Consider the following 17441-nt stretch of genomic DNA (forward strand, 5'->3'; position numbering starts at 1 on the left):
GCAATGACATTCCCATTTTTTGTTTCTAACTCTGCTTTTTAAAACGTATTTTTCTCTGTAATTTTAATTATCTAAGCAGATTGAATAATATCTATTTTTTTTCTTGACAGGTTGACTTCTTGATCTTGAAATTGTATCATGTTTTAATTCCACTTGGCTCTGTACCTCAAAGAGGGTCACATGATCAGAAACACTGAAAATATCAGAGATTTGACTGTGCCCCAATATTTTCACTATTGTGTGCAAAGAAATAGGACAGAACCATATTGAGTTTGGAAAGTTTCTTGCTCTTCAGACTTGCATAAAAGCCATAATAAACTTAAATCTAATAATACAATCTACAGAAAATTTCCAAAAGCAATTTCAGGACACCAGTATATTCTAATTAAATTGAATTTTTATTACAAAGAGAAAAACAATATCAAAGCAAAAAAAAAAACAAACAACCATCAAACAAAAACAGCAACAACAACAACAAAAAAACACACACACAAAAAAACCCAGCTTGATAATAAGTACCTTTTCTTGGTACTTTGTTAAACTCAAAAGTGGTCAATTATTTACTTAAATTTAAGATGTTTCAGGGCCAGACCTTCTCTTTCACTCAGTCTGTGAAGCAGTTTTAAATTAACCTTCCAGCATCCTAGGAACACTTCCCTCCTTGTGCTGAAGAAACTGTCAACTCCCCTTTCTTTAATATCCTACCTTGCAATTCCAAAACATCTGTAGGATCTTCTTTAAGGAAATCCTCACCTCATAAATACTATTGATCGTGCTTTATATATCTGCTGTCATTTTGGTAACAGACAGAAGACGGCTGGCTTGCATTTAATTCTGGAGATTTGGTAGAAGCTCCACATAAAAAATACAGCAGTGCTCATATTACACCACTACTCTTACAAGTGCCTTAGAAATATTAATGCTGAAGTCAATTTCTTGTCATTTTCATAATGTATTTACTTCTAATCCTTCCTGACATTTGCTTCACTAATATTGCTTGATAACTTATTACCTATCAGCTGAAGATAATTGATAGTCTGGTCTCCTAAACTGTGTTTACAAGAAATACTTGATAGACTGGATCTGTAAATAACACAGATTTGTTGGTCCAGAATTACTTTTTTTAAAAAATTATATATATATATATATATATATATATATATATATATATATATATATATATATATATATATATATATATATATATATATATATAATTATAATTATATAATTTGTGATAAATAATTATCGACCACTCATTTTATCCACAGCTTAACAGAATAGTCTTATCTCAAGATGTTAGCCTCATAAAACATTGCTACAACATTAACATATTAATGGTTATTATTTAAACAAATACTGTTAGTAAATTCCTTACCGGGGCTAAAGAGGACTATAGCTTTAAGGTATGCATATTCATATCCATCAATATCTATCTTGGCCATACTGTTACAAAACTCCTGAAGTTTCCAGATGTGTTCCATGACTTGCTTTATTCTGTCTCCAGAAAGCTTATCTGCAATAAGATAATGTTTTTTTCATGTGAGCTCAAGTGCATTTGATATATTAAATAGCATTCTTTTTATGAAACAAGTGACACGTTAAAGTATTTTGTGTCATTTTGTTCCACTCGCAAAGAAGTAAAATTGCTTCTGACAGGTTCTTGGCAATACCAGGTAAAGTATTTACAGGTAGGCCAATAGTCATATACAGAAAGAAGAGCTGAACTCACCCAACTGGTGAAGGGGATCTCTGGCTATGCAGCATTCCTTCTCAGGAAGCAGCCTAGGTCCAAGAGATGCTCTCCCTTCAGTGGCTGGCCTTCGTATGAGCCCAGGGTGGCTCCACTCTGGGTCCACCCCTTCTGGTCACGTGGAGAGCACAGATGCACCACTTTGCCTGTGCTCTGTGGGCCAGCTGCACTCTTTCACCACATGCTCAATCACCAGTTCAAGCCCAGACCTAACTGTTCCCCTACACATCTGGTATTTTAAAATCACTTAATATGTAAGGATGGCTTTTTCCCCTGGATCCCGGGGGAAAAATCTGCCAAAAACTAGAAAAGGCTGTGTGAGAAATGTTATTCAAAGTTCACTTTGCAACTCTATATAAACATGCATAAAAATCAGACAGTGAACACGTACCTTCCTGTATGCTGTTCTGAAGATGGTTGACAATAGCTGCCAGGATAGTTGACAGACTCATCACTTGTGCACACTGCGCCAGGCCTAAGGTAAACAGCTCATTCCAGCAGGCACGCACAAGGCTTGTATTACACTCCTGGCTATGAACAACACAAAATTAGCAGAAGCTAGTTTTCATATCAGGTTGGTATTACTCCCTCTTTATAACAGATCAATTATAACAATCAGTAACAAGGGTTAATGTATTCCAACCATCTTACTAAAACAGCTTGTGTTAGCATATTACATGTATTCCAAAAAGCAAAAAGAAATAGTAGATCAACTACATGAAACCATACAGGTTATCTGTAAAATGGTGCTCACCGATTGTCTACCAAGATTTATTTCTACAAATTAAATCCTTGCTTTCGATTCAGCTTTAGTTTCCGTAAAAGCAGTAACATCAGATATCATAGTTATCCCTTCCTCTGTCATCATCTATTTTACTATTTACTATTTTTAAAAGGAAAATACTGCATAGCCTTCACATATTTTAAAGAATTCAATAACAATTCAACAATATACTCATTTAAGAATTCAAAATTGTTCAAAATTGTTAATTAATTAGAAAACAAACAATAAAATGTCTGTTTACCCAAGTGCTTGAAATGCAGGTATGGATCTAGCCCAGTGCATAGACAAGAAAAGTAGCCGTGATGCTGACTCACAGATGTAGTGTACATTAAGATACTCTGGCATTGGACTGGGCATTGTCAGCTGCAAAATGCAGAGTACAGTATGTACAGTTAAGATATAAAAATAATTTTTAGTAACAATGAAGTAATCACTGAAAACATTCAAGCTACTCTCATTGTCTGCCATAAGCAATTGTGTGACAAGATACTGTCAAAGTAAGGTAAGTCATTACTACTTGCAAGGAATGCAAAATAGGGAAGGAAAATAGAAATAATGTGAGAGAGAGCTGAAATGTTATTACATGAAAATTAAAACAATTCAGAATGGAACACATCTGTATACTTGTATTTCATAGCTTGCTGCATTATTGACTAACACTGTGGTACTAGGAAACTGTTCTCTAAAACTTTTAAGAAGTAAAATAAAACCTAATATAGGAAAACTGTAGAGTACAAATCTACAAACACAAAACACTGTTAATAGTGGTTTATGATTAAACTTTGACTACATTAGGTACTATAATTTCAGTAATGATCTTTGTAACTCTTTAAACAGTGCAATCTGATAACAATGATTGTAATTGTTTCTCCCACAATTTTCATCAATATGTTCTTGATTGATTATTGTAATTGAAGCAATCTAAAAAGGCACTGTAACCTCTCGTTACACACAGAAATATTTTGAAAATTCTACATTACCTAGAACTATAAAATAACTAAGCAAGACAGTATTATATGGATGATAGGGAAAGTGATTATCAACCGTAATGGAAAGTGAAATAAATTTCTCATGAAAAAAACATTTATACATTTTAAATGGATTAAGCAAGAGTGAAAACGGTACAAGATTCTTTCAAACACCAGTTGTCATACTAGATTATTACATTTAATTTTGCTAAAGAAAACTCGTATTTTCAATTATGTTTTTAATGGTTTTAAATGGTTTTTAATGGTTTAGTAAGATATGACAAGAAACATACCTTAAACATAACATGTGTATCTGTAAGTAAGGGTCCTTCCACTTCAATAATTGGTGTTGACTGATCTCTACTGATTACATGAATATTCCCTCCTCCTGTAGGATCCATCCCATCTGCCAAGTTAGGAGCTGCTGTACCATCTGTGGTACTGAGTGCTTTGGCCAAAGTATCAAATGCCCTGCAATAAAGAGTGACAGAGTGTTTCCACACACTCTCAAAAGTTTTCAAAGAAGCTGTTAAATAACACGAGGCATTCCCACTCAGAACTTAACATAAATGGGAACTGTTCACCCTAAGACACGAGACCATATTTTTCATTACAGCCTGGTTCTTTTGTACTGTTCGGACATTACAATGGGAATGCCCGATATACAACCAATTAAAAAATCTTCCTGTAAGGAAAGGAACTTTTCACTATAGTGTGAATCATGCTTTAGTTGCTTTAAACTAGTGCTTGTACTAGTAAATAGGATTTTTCCACTTACCATTCAATACCTACTTGTTTTCACCATGGAGGTTCAAAATAGATTATGTGAATCCTCACAAAGACCACATGCAGTTTGCAGAATATCCTGTAGACCCTGTCATTACTAACCAAATTTCTTGAAACAGTGAATATGTGATTCCCTCCTTGAAAACATTCGTCAGTTTTCTCCTCCTGAGGACAGTGCCTTAGAAACCTTATGACAGTAATATAACACAGACTAGATCCCATACTTTGTACTCAAACTGCTGCTAGGCCATTGCAGAAATAAGGCTGTATAAATTCCCTTTCTATGACGACTGAGCTTAGGTTTAGATTCAGAATTTTATGCTTCAAGTGAATAATAAGGGATAGTATAATGGTATTTGATAGCGTTGTTCTGCCACTATTTTTATTGAGATGTTGAGGGATTGTTGTTTTCTAAGCGGAAAAAGATGACTACAAGTTTAAAAAAAATAAAAAATCAGAAGCTGCAGTGACAAGTATTTTAAAGTATCAGTTAATAACAGACTTAAAAGCCTAAAGTACCTCTTAAAAATCGACTTGAGAAATACTGGACAGTTTTGAGCCCAAGTAATTTTCTTATTTCACTGTATTGTCAACTTGCGTTTTCCTTCAAGAACAACAACAAATAAGAATAAAAAAACCCCAAACAAACAAAAACCAAAAAGCAATACTCCCCCAACAAAAACACTATTACCCTCTCCCTACAATCTCAAGGTTCTGTTGTTTTTCCTCATCTAATGAAGTCTTCAATTTTTTTCTGAAGATTACATTAAAAAAAAGTTTTTTCATCTTACTTTAACCACAATTATCCTATTGTAACCAATGGGTTTTTTGGCAGTATGATATCACAGAAAAATCATACAGGTCCCAAGGAAAACAGTTAAGGACAACAAGCACTTCAGGGGAGAAGCTTCCATATAACAAGCCTATCAAATAAAGCAGTATCAAAGTATTACTATTCTCAGTGTTTCATAAGGCCACAAGCCAGTCACTTATTCAAGCACTGAAAGTGGCTGCACAGAGAAGTGGTAGAATCCTCATTCCTTGAGATATTTAAGAGATATATTGATGCCGCACTAAAGGACATAGCTTAGTGAAGGGACTTTGGGTAGGTGGGATTGATGGATGGACTCACTGAAGTTGAAGGGCTTTTCCATACTATAATTCTATTATTCTATTCTTATTTTTCTTAGTATGAAATCTGCTTTTGCCTTAGACCACTATCATTATAACATGACACAGTTCTTCACAAGAGGACTACAGGCTGAGACAACAGCCAAGTCCGAATTTCCAAATAATTGTTTTTTGTGTTTCACAGTACTGGGTAATCTCTACTGTGTTTGGTATCACAACACCAAATTACTTTAATGAATGAATGCAAGTATGCACTATGCAAAATACAAAATCCTAAATTAAGATACATACCGTGAAATCTCACTGGCGGATTGCTCTTGTTGAATTTCAGAAGTATCACCATTATTTAGTGAGTCACTGAGATTAGCAAGAGATGTTACAACATTTGCTAGTGTTCCTAAAGCACCCTGGCTTGTCTCAGCCTATAAAAGGAAGAATCATATTAGTGCATCAGAATTATAGGTGCTACAACATACTTTTTTTTTTTTATTTGACATTTTTAATCTTTGTGTTCTTTTTACTCTTATGTACTTTTCCATTTCTTTATCACCTACAGTGGCTCACATGTGATTGACAATGACCTTTAAACCCTATATCACAACCTCTGTTGACATATTGTACAGGGAACTAGCCATGGTGTGAAAGTAAGTATGAAATTATATCTCTGTTGATGAACTTATTTTACCTGCATTTCTACAGATTTTCAGACTTACACCAACCTTTTCCTCTCAAGTGCAAAAATGAATTATGTTTATGTAAATAGTTGTATGGGAAACAGTTGATCATGGCCTAAACCTCTGATTAACCACCTGAGGCAAGCAATGAGTCAGCTGCGGGAGCATAGGCGAAGGTAATTCAGCTGTGCTACCAGAAGGGGTGGAGCTTGGTTCCACCTCTCCCAGATCTCATTTAAAGGCTGACTACCACTAAGGCAGGATCTCCTTCTCTGGAGATAGCTCCTATCTTCAACATCAGTGAGCATTTTCCCTTTCTCTTTCTATCACGATAATCTTTCATACGAAACACCTCTATAACCTCTGTTTACCTACTGACTGTATAACTGTACAATTGTATAACTGTACATTAGCGAGAACAGTTAATAATTAATAATTAATAATAATTTCAGTTAACTGAAAGAATTCATACCTTAGAGTCAGCAGCTAGGAGGATGGTACCATCGTCCCTGATCAAAGGCTGCTGAATATTCACAAGCATTCCTGGATCAAGAAGACCCGCAGACCTGTTGAAAATCGTAAGTCATATGACAGTTAATGGTACCTACAATCCATAGGAAGAATGTGTAACAGCATGTCAGAATAACAGTACCAGTTTCATGAAATTGTAAATTTAAAAGCTAACAATTTATTCACCAGGACATCAGTGTTTCTGAAATATTTTCCAAAAAGCAGCTTGAAACACGTTTTCCTTTCCTGTGCAAAAGCAGTGACAATTTCCTAAGCAGGTATCCTCCTCATTTCTTTTTGAAATTGGTTTATTCTTATATAATTTAATATAAATAACTTATAATATATACAAATAATATAAATAATTTATAATATATATAATTTATAATATATAAATATTTATAATATTTATAATATAAACAATAATTTATTATTATTTTATGAAAGCTATAAAGAGTAAAGACTTAGAGTTTGTAAGGCATAATTGTGCATTCCAAGTAAGATAATGGACAGCAGTAAATAATGTAAAAATAGTAAAAAAGTAAGTAAAGTTGAGTCAATGAAATTTATTTCACATTGCAAAACTGTGTAATCAAGGTTTATTTAAAATCTGTGCTCTCTTCTGCTACTTTTTGTTCATGCATCCTTTCCCCCTATTCTTTTTAAAGGACACAGAGTAAAGCTTCTGTAGCCAGTAACTATAATTTACAGCCACAACACTCCTGGCCTGCATAACCCAATATAAATCGGTGATGCATGGCAGGGTCAAGCGTTGTTGAACTGATAGCTTAAAGAGTCTGACACTAACATTGTGAACTACCACAGGAAGCAAATTATAATGCCTTCTGCTAATCTGAGTCCTACATAAATAATACAGAGTCACACACTGAATTTAATATTGGAGGGTAAAGCATCTGCAGCACAAGGAAATCTTGAGGTAGTAAATGTGTCTACAAGTGGTATTTTTGTACAAAATGACCGGCAAATGAGAAACAGTTCAAAACAATTTAGGGAATTTGTGGCTTAAGTATAACTCATGCATGTACATACACACACACTGAATTTTGAGATTTGAGATATATATATAAATGCATATTTGCATATGTATATCTACATATGTAGATATACATAAATATACACACATGCTAACTGGAGCAATAACTTTCAAAATGTGGTATCTTATACTCAGCTCTATTTTATTCAGGAAAAAAAATATCTGTCTCTATTTACTATGATATTATATCATACTCATGTATTTTCACTGACTCCCTATGGAGAAAATTGAGAATATAAAAACTGTATAGGAATATCATAGTATAGTGGAAAGTTCACAGAATCACAGAATCATTAAGAGTCTGAAGGGATCGTTACAGGTCATAAAGTCCAACCAACTCCCTCACAATGAACAGGAACATTTACAGCTATATCAAATTGCTTAGAACCTGGTTCAGGCTGATCTTGAATGTCACATATGACTTGGCATCCACCACCTCTTCAGTCAACCTATTCTAATGCCTCACCACCCTTCTTCCGTAAAAACCTTCTTCCATATATCCAATCTAAATCCTCATCACAGCAAAAGGAAACTGCAGGTTTACAGTGTGTTTACAGACTGTTTACCATCTTTAGGGATCTGAATCATCTGTCACTGTAGGCTCTTTACTACCATCTTCAGGAAGGGGAAGACTGAAGTATGCTATTTGTGGATCTGACTTCAGAAAAGTGCGCACCTGAATCCACTACACTGGTAAGTCTCCATGTTTTTTACTTGCAATTCACATATATGTCCTGCTTGAGCTTTGACATGAGCTACAGCCCGTAACTTAAAATCATCTAACTGTACTCAAAGGCACTGATGGTAAACAGAAGATACTAGGCTGATCTTGATAATAGAAAACCAAAACTGGAACGCATTTTTTGGCTAACGGTTTAGAGTGTAGGGGAAAAAAAGACCATAGCTATGCCTGCAATGCACAAATAGTCTTAAACAAGACATGTTTTATGGCCTCAAGTTGCACCAAGGTAAGTTTAGGTTGGATGTTAGCAAACACTTCCTTTACAGAAAGAGTAGTTCAGCACTGGAATATGCTCCCCAGGGAGGTGGTTAAGTCACTGTCCCTGGATGCATTTAAGAGCCATTTGGATGTGATGGTCAGGGATATGATTTAGCAGAGAGTTGTTAAGAGTTAGGCTACTATGGTTAAGCTGTGGTTGGACTTGATGATCTTCGAGGTCTTTTCCAACATGGGTAATTCTATGATCTATGATCTATACTGACTTACTTACCGTGCCCCATCTTTATCTGCAACAAATGTTGGAGTTGCTATTAGAGGGCTTCGTAGGTCTTTTCTGATATATATTTTTTCAGTGGAAGCTGCGCAGTTGGTTGGTTTTTCACGCTGCACATCAAAAGGCTTTCTTTCACTTTGAACCGCTATATGAAGAAATAAACATGCAGATTTGAAAGAAAATCATTGAATTGATTATTACTAAAAAAGTAAAACTCAAATAGTAGGATTTCTGATTAAATAACTACAGTGGTGAGTTAGTTCAGCATGAAACTGAAATTTAAAATATATATTTTAAATTTAAATTTAAATTGAAATTTAAAATATAAAGACTGAAGAAACACTTCCAATTTTGCTATACTTGCATCTAAGTAAATTTTAATTGACAAGGGCACCAACTGATCATTTAAGTTTCCTGAACTAGAGGCAAAGCTTGACTTTTCACAGGTATTTTTGGTACTGCATTTTGGTCACAACCCCAGGTAACTCTACGGCTTGGGGAGGTGTGGCTGGAAAGCTGCCTGATGGAAAGGGACCTTGGTGTGTTGATGGACAGCCAGCTGAATATGAGCCAGCAGTGTGCCCAGGTGGCCAAGAAGGCCAATGGCTTGTATCAGGAATGGTGTGGTGAGCAGGACTGAGGAAGTCATCCTGCCCCTGTACTCGACATTGGTGAGGCCTCACCTCAAGTACTGTGTTCACTTTGGGGTACCTCAGTACAAAAAGGACACAGAGGTACTGGAGCAGGTCCAGAGAAGGGCAACAAGGCTTGTGAAGGGCCTGGAGAATCAGCCTTACAAGGAGAGACTGAGAAGGCTGGGGCTGTTTAGTCTGGGGAAAAGGAGACTGAGGGGAGACCTTATTGCTCTCTTCCAGTATCTGGAAGGTGCTTACAGTGAGAGCGGGGCAAGTCTCTTCTCAATGGTAACAATTGAAAGGATGAGGGGAAATGGCCTCAAGTTGCACCAAGGTAAGTTTAGGTTGGATGTTAGGAAACACTTCTTTACAGAAAGCTCAGTACCACTGGAATAGGCTCCCCAGGGAGGTGGTTGAGATGTGGTGCTCAGAGATATGATTTAGCAGAGGGTTGTCAGAGTTAGGGTACTATGGTTAGGCTGTGGTTGGACTTGATGATCTTTGAGGTCTTTTCCAACCTGAGTAATTCTATGATTCTATGATTTAGAAGACAAAACATTCTGCAATATAAATTGGGAAAAAAAAAATGGGGGGTGGGGTGTGTGAGGGGATGGATTCTTATTTTTCCAGGTAAAGCTATACACAAATATAAGACTCATTCTTACTCTGGATGAGTAGAAACAATACAAGCTAGTTCCAGAATTATTATTATTATATCATACAAGACATGCAGCTTAATTCCCTGGAGGAAGTCTCTCTGCATGACACGCAATTCACTCATTTGTTCATTCCAGCCAGTTAGGGAGCAGCATTCTAAAACTAAACTTTTCAGAATTCAGAAATGTTTCCAGTTGAAAACTGGAAGAAAATAAGGTTAGTCTCCAATGTGCCAAACAAGAACGTTAAATCTTTTAATAGAAAAATGGAAGTGAAAAATGATGCTTTATAATACAAAGTATTATTATTAAGCAGATTACAGAAACTTATCTGGAATCTAAGTCACTAATCTTTACAAATTCATCTATAGTTTGGCATGACATTTTACTGCATCAATTTTTCACCTGAAGATATAGATAATAATACTAATAAAATAATATGGCACTAATACAAAGATCTTGTAAATGTGTTGTATTAATACTAATTCTCAAAATATTTTGCAAATGCAGGGCATAACTTAAGTGGAAACAATATTACTATGTATTCATTGTACAAATCAATCATACAGCAGTTATTGCTCTAAAAGATCTAACATTACAAACAGAAACAATTCAGTCCTACTATATAGCCTTTTTCAATGTAACACTAAACTATGTGGTATGTTTCTTTCTATCTTTGTAAGCAGCAAGCTATTTATTTGTTCATCTTGTTTTTACTAATACTGTTAGTGTCCAGAAAATTTAGGGGCTTAGTAAGTAGATGTATCTACTTTCTAGGCTTTGTGGATACATAGGTATTGATCAGAAACCTGAACCAGTGCAGAGTAAAATCACTAAGCATAAATCCTAACAACACTGGGCTAGGAAGGGTTTTGCTTTTGGAAATGCAGCAGTTTCTTCACCATGGGTGTCACACCTCATATTCAGCACAGTGTGTGCATAGCACAGGAACCATCACTACCCTTCTGGATTTCTAAAATGTAAATACAGCAAAGATCTCTTCATTTACAAACTGAAATTCAGCCTCCTTTTTAACTCAGCAGCTGGAATTTATCTTGCCTAGATTAGAGTAGAAAGAAGAATTAAGCATTTATTGCTTCACCTTAAATTCTCCTTAAATTTATCAGAGAACAGCAAGTTAACAGGCTTCATGAAGTGCTGGACTGTAGAGGCAGAGGGTGCTATAAATTGGAATTAAAATGCATTGAAAGAGTTATTTGGATTCTAGCACTGGAACTGTAGTTAAGTATTGCATACAAACAGGAAAATAAATTGTTCAGAACATGATCATTTATATAAAATGAATTATATTATAATATTCCTTAAAAATGACCAAACTAACATAAATAAGATAAACACTTCCCATCTCTGGGTAAAAAGAGAAAGATAAACCTGCAAAAACAAACAAACAAACAAACATTCTGTACATGCAACCTCTGACTCAGATTTATGTCCATCTTTGTTAAAGTATTTTGTACTATACACAGCCACTGCATTTGTAACACACATACTAAGAGGCCCTAACTAGACTGCTCTAGGACCGCAAGGAAGCTGAGATATGTATAAAAACAACTATTGCACATTAAACATAAACAGCAACAAAAGAAAGTTGAGGTAGATGGATATCAAAAAGGTATTTTCTTCAATCAACATAGACTGAAACAGAGAAGACATTAAAAACCAATAGCAGTCCGCATATTTTTTAGTTGATAGGCACATTCTCACATTAGGTAGTTAACACTCACATTCCATTTTCATGCCCATCTCTAGACATTTCTTAAGCCTACAAAACTGGCAGCGATTCCGATGGTGTTTATTGATGATACAGTCTTGGTTGCTACGACAGCTGTAGGTGAGATTCTTCCTCACGCTCCTTTTAAAGAAACCTTTGCATCCCTCACAACTGACAGCACCATAGTGACGACCTAGGAAACATACTGTTATCAGAAGGAAATAACTCCCATTTTAACATACAAATAATTATCTTAGGCAAGTAAAACACTGTAAGAGTCACCCTTAATTCCTTAATTTGTGTTCTTGTTATCATTTTAGACTGCAGAAGTAAAGCCTTACAGGATGTTCCTTTTTTTTTTTTTTTTAATCTCTTGCTAGGACTTTTAGGTGGGAAAGTGGAGAGAAGAAGGCTAAGCCTTAATTTGAATAAGATGCCTCTGAAGTAGTAGTTCCCATTCCATCTGCTGTTATAGCATAGGAGCCTGTGCCTGAAGTTAGATTTAACAAGAATGCATGCTAATCATTTAATTAAATGAAGATAAGTAATTTCAGAATAAATTCCAAAATTCAGTGTTTAGTCAAAACTCCTGTGCGCATTAATTCTGATATTGTTTTAATTATATAAGCACTTTTATAAAATGGAAAAGAATAAAAAGAAGAGAGAGCTGTTCTCTTTGTAGTATGAAAGCTTCCTTCGTTAATGTTTAAATTTTTTCTGGTAGATTGCTTGCTACTAAATGGATCTGAAACGCTTGGCCTCTACTTGCCTCTTTTTGTAACAGTAAATAACCAAAATCTATCAAGTAGTCCTATGTTTGTCAGTGATCTCTGAGAAGCATTTTCTCCTTGAAGCACGTAGAGTTTTCTAGGCAACACTGCAAGGCTGCCCACAGCTCTTGAAATGGTTTCAGTTAGTAGGAACTATGGAATCCTTATTTTCTCTTTCAGCACATGCCAATTTATCATTTACTCCACTTGGAGTACAAATTAATATTCTTCTGAGCAGAGCTGTCCTACTCTGTGCATATAAATGTATAATATCTCTTTCCACTACAGATTCAATTGCTTTTGCCATCAGCATGGTTATAATCATTTAAAACCACATGAAACCTCCTCCCTTCCTTCACCCTTCCAGTCAGTTTCCTGAATGTTGCTTTCTATGCTTCCTTACCTGATGCTTTATCACCACAGACCACGCAATATTCTACTACCTGGGCCCGCTGAACATCAGCTTTTCCCAGCAAACGTTCCACCGAAGCAGAGTCTGTCACTATCTGAGTGAAAATTCCAAAACAAAAAGAGGTAACTAGCCAGTATTTTCTGATGAAAGCAAGGAGCTTTGCCTAGGGTTGGTGTATCAATAGACAAGAGGCAGACAAATGTGAAGACAAGTGTGACAGATGTGGAATGAAATTAAGCAGTATAAAAGTTAATTAGCATTTTTAATGTCAACAGCAAGACTATTAGAGCAGTCAAAGCAAAACATGAATCCCAAACTGAACACCTAGCTTTGTTCAACAGAAGTTCCCTCACTTGTGCAGTCAGCAGCATGCTTCTTTTCTTGCAATTACTGTCAAACAACTGCTGTATTTTAGTCAAAGATGGTTGTACTCCACACATTCCTCCCAGGCATTTAGCTAGTATGTATATATAGTTTAGAGGAGACAGCCTGAAACAGAGATTAATTATAGAAAACAGTTTGGCTTCTGAAGGCCTTGGATCCCAAAACTTCAGCTGAAAACATGAAACTCATCACAATGAAATTAGAACAGAACAAAACAAAACCCACTTTGTAACAACAGTTGTAGCATTATAAAGTAAATTTTCAAGGACTGCTGACACAATTTGTTAAAAAAAAAAAAAAAAAAAAAAAAAAGAAGTTTAACAAAGAGATACCACTCCCTGTAAAATTCTCCCTATTCTAATAGTAGAAATAGGGACAAGGCACCAGCTTTTATTTATTCATTTTTAAAGGCAGTTAGGAGAAAAATTCAAATTTCACTGGAAATTATTGTTTATATAATTTGTTTTGCAAAGTTCCCATTGATATGGACCACGTTCAAGGCCCACAAACATAACAGAGGCTGTGAGCCAGCAGAACGCCCTGCGGCCACGAAGGCAAATAGTATCCTAGGATGCATTAAAGAGTGTGGTCAAACTGGGTGAAGGATGTGATCCTCCCCCCCTATTTTGCCCTGGTGAGGCCATATCTGGAGTACTATTTCCACTTCTGGGCTCCCCAGTTCAAGACAGATAGAGAACTGCTGGAGAAAGTACAGTGGAGGGTTACAAAGATTATGAGGGGCCTGGAACATCTCCCTTATGAGGAAAGGCTGAGAAGCCTGGGACTTGTTCAGCTTGGAACAGAGAAAGTTGAGAGAGGACCTTATCATGCTTATAAATATTTAAAGGGTGGGAGGTCAAGTGGCTCTTTTGAGTGGTGCACAGCAAGGGGCTCTGGGTATCAGCTGAAACGCAGGAGGTTGCATATGTGCAGGAGAATGACAGAGCACTGGAACAAGCTGTCCACAAAGGTAAAGGCATCTCTTTCACTGGAGATATTCAAAATTCACCTGGATACTTTCTTTTGCAACGTGCTCTGGAGAACTTTCTTTAGCAGGAAGGTGGGACTTACAGTGAAAGAAATGTTGTTTTTGCATAAAAAAAGTGCTTGCAGAAATGAAGACCTTGAATTTTTGAGTAATGTAAGGAGATGTACCAGTACAAACCGGTTCTGTGCTATGAATGATAGCCAGAGGGGAAGGTTAACTATGAGAGGTTATCCCAGCATACCATAATAGGTAAAAACTAAACAAGAAAGGGAGGAGAATATGGAGAAGTTACCCAAGCAGTAAAGTAAACAGGGACTGGACACCGCTTAAGCAATTAGAAGCATCAGATAGGCTGTAAACCCTGGAGTCCTCAACCAACAAGGAAACACAGGAGGGAATTTGCACCAGGAAGTACGAAATATAAACTGTCCCCTCTCTTCGCTCCTTGCACCCTTTTATTCTTAGTCATTTGCTATTGCAAAAGCATGAAATAATTTGTGATTCAAAGCAAATTCTGCCTGAGTCTGGAATATTGAACACAAGCATTTCTCACAGACTAGATGGACTCTAGAGGCTTTTTCTAACCCCTACAATTCTGTGATTTTGTGACAGCTTCCGCACTGAAGGACATCAATATCAATACTGTGACACTGCATTGTGAACCTATGTTTGCCCAGGTAAGCTCTATCACTGCACATCTGTAAATCTTTACTAGATATGAAATCTTGGCACGCCTCACAAGCACTAGCTTAATTATTTGTGTATGCCTTCTCATAATTGGAACTTCAGTGAGAGGTAATGAATGCAACTGAATGCATAAGGAACATGAAGACAGTGTGATTTAGGACTGGCTATCATAACCTACAATTGTTATCATCTAATCCATGTTACAAAATTATCGTAATTCCTGATGTCTTAAAAGAATCCTACATTTAAAGTACTGAAAAGTCAAAAACTGAAATAGAAAAATCTGTGGTTAATCTTATTTACCATATTTACCTGAATTCTGCCTGGCACAATGTTGTCTGCGGTGGTAAAGATAAGTTGTTTGGCATTAGATGTTTCAGGTGCTGCCAAAATCACCTTTCCTGCACCAGTTCCATCTGGACTGGCTAAAATAAACTGTTGCTTTGGAGACACAGATGAGTCCACTGCTGTCACTATCTGGATTTTTTGACCTGTCTGCTGATCGGTCACAATCTATAAAACACATTGAAGAATGGTATGTTTCTGTCTCAGAATTATAAAATACTGTTTCATAAAAGCCCTTGTTACTAATTATTTTGCCATCTGTTAGAATGGTGCAAAGTTATAAGTGCAAAACAATATAATCAAAACAAATTGTTTAGAATATTTCTGTATCTTCATACCTACCATACAGAAAAGAAATACTAGATAGACTCGTGAAACAAATGAGAGTTCATCTTGTGGTGGAGGTTGTATGTCCAGGACCATTTCAAATGCCCCAGAACAGAAGACCCTCTTCTCCTGCACCACCTCTGACAAAAGTACAACAGAGTACTGTACTGGCACAAACAAGGTCAAGGACAGCTAAAGAAGTACTGCAACATTCTAGTAATGCTAATGCTAATTTCATATTATTCGGCACTGCATACATTTAGAATTCTGATATGTTAATGCTATCTTTATATTATCCATGCGTAACAACAATCCACCACCCAGGGGCTAACTTCAGCCTTCACAGGTAAGTCTGCCACTGGTTCTTTCTAAACATGACAGGGAGAGGGATGGAGGAAGAGAGGGAGGAAAGGAGAGATGATTTTAAGTGTTCTGAACTGTTTGTTGACAGCGTCTGCCCATTTGGCATGGTTAAAGCTCATGCAACTTTTATACGTAGGCTGTTTAACACCTGAAATTATTCCTCACTCCACTACACCAATATCATTGTTATATACAGCCAACTAGCTATGACCAATTGTATCTTCTGAGAGAAAGAGTTCTGAAGAAGCCTTCAACAGATTTTAGCGCTATTTTATATAAAATGAGAGCAGGAGGAGGAAAAAAAAAGATACAGCAGTTTACTACCAAATCAATATGATTTTACCTGAACGCGCTGTGGTGAGCCTACAGAGGAATCTGTGGAAATAATCTGGATACGCTGGGAAGGGCTGGTCATCACTGGAGAATCAGATAGTGAATTCTGAATAGTCTGTACCTGTAAAATAACGCACAGAATTCTGATTTACACATTTTAAAATACAGATGTTTTCTAAAGATGGCTTTAGCATGCAACCTACATTTATTGGAAAGGTTACAGCCATTAAACCAACCTGGATTATTTTTCAATGAATTACAGGTATATTGTTTTCTTGGGGAAAAAGAATGAACCTGATTGATGACAGAAAAAACACAAAACCAAATCAAGATATATTTAGAATCACAGAATAATCATAACTTTTCACAACCAAAGGAAACATATTTAAATTGTGTGAGTCTCCGGTTTAGTTAAATGCAGAAATGCACTTCTCTCAGCTTACAATTTCACATTCATCCCTTTTTTCCTTTTGTGTATTTTGTTTTTACAATGTGTCATGTTACATATTTCTTTCTTTTAAAAATTTAAAATAAAAATGTCCTCAGACCTGGGTCCATCGGTGGGACGAGAGATGCACAGAATTTGTTGGAAGAGTACACAGACCTTCTGTCTGAATGAACTGACACTTCATTTTTGCTTCTGATCTTATCCATGAAGTTTTCTGAATGTGTGGTGCCTTTACAGCTCAACTGAACAAAATGGTAATTTCACTCTCCAAGTGAAAGTAAGGAAAATCTTAACAGTGCAAATATATTTAGAGGTAAAAAGTAAAATTTAATAAAGCTAGTAATCTGGATATCTTTGTTTTTGTGTGCTCTTTGTCTCCCTCCCATCTTCTTTTTTTCCATCTGTTCTATTTCACAGTACTGCAAGTTATTTCTTGAACATATACTTCTACAGATACCAGTACACT

The 17441-nt window shown here is 36.1% G+C and overlaps 1 protein-coding gene and 1 long non-coding RNA gene across 9 annotated transcripts in view; one reads left to right on the forward strand and one right to left on the reverse strand.

Moving 5' to 3' along the window:
- The window catches only part of NR2C2 (nuclear receptor subfamily 2 group C member 2), a 45050-nt gene that overhangs the window by 11487 nt on the left and 16122 nt on the right, over positions 1-17441 (reverse strand). For 6 of the 8 annotated variants that reach the window (XM_015874859.2, XM_015874864.2, XM_015874863.2 and 3 more), the window contains 11 exons: positions 16538-16648; positions 15472-15672; positions 13092-13194; positions 11932-12111; positions 8893-9040; positions 6569-6662; positions 5714-5844; positions 3799-3976; positions 2779-2900; positions 2145-2284; positions 1379-1516 (listed from right to left, as the gene is read on the reverse strand). In XM_015874859.2, coding sequence (XP_015730345.1) covers positions 1379-1516; positions 2145-2284; positions 2779-2900; positions 3799-3976; positions 5714-5844; positions 6569-6662; positions 8893-9040; positions 11932-12111; positions 13092-13194; positions 15472-15672; positions 16538-16648 — 1546 coding nt within the window. Of the gene's footprint in view, positions 1-1378; positions 1517-2144; positions 2285-2778; positions 2901-3798; positions 3977-5713; positions 5845-6568; positions 6663-8892; positions 9041-11931; positions 12112-13091; positions 13195-13453; positions 13590-15471; positions 15673-16537; positions 16649-17441 lie in introns of those variants that run through there. The other 2 variants (XM_015874867.2, XM_032447257.1) reach the window with 2 other exon arrangements.
- On the forward strand, positions 6584-15472 carry LOC107319763. Its single transcript, XR_001557932.2, has 3 exons — positions 6584-6674; positions 8236-8353; positions 15085-15472. It is a non-coding gene; the product is annotated as an uncharacterized LOC107319763 (long non-coding RNA).

Source organism: Coturnix japonica, chromosome 12, assembly GCF_001577835.2.
Source record: "Coturnix japonica isolate 7356 chromosome 12, Coturnix japonica 2.1, whole genome shotgun sequence".
NCBI classification, from domain to species: Eukaryota; Metazoa; Chordata; class Aves; order Galliformes; family Phasianidae; genus Coturnix; species Coturnix japonica.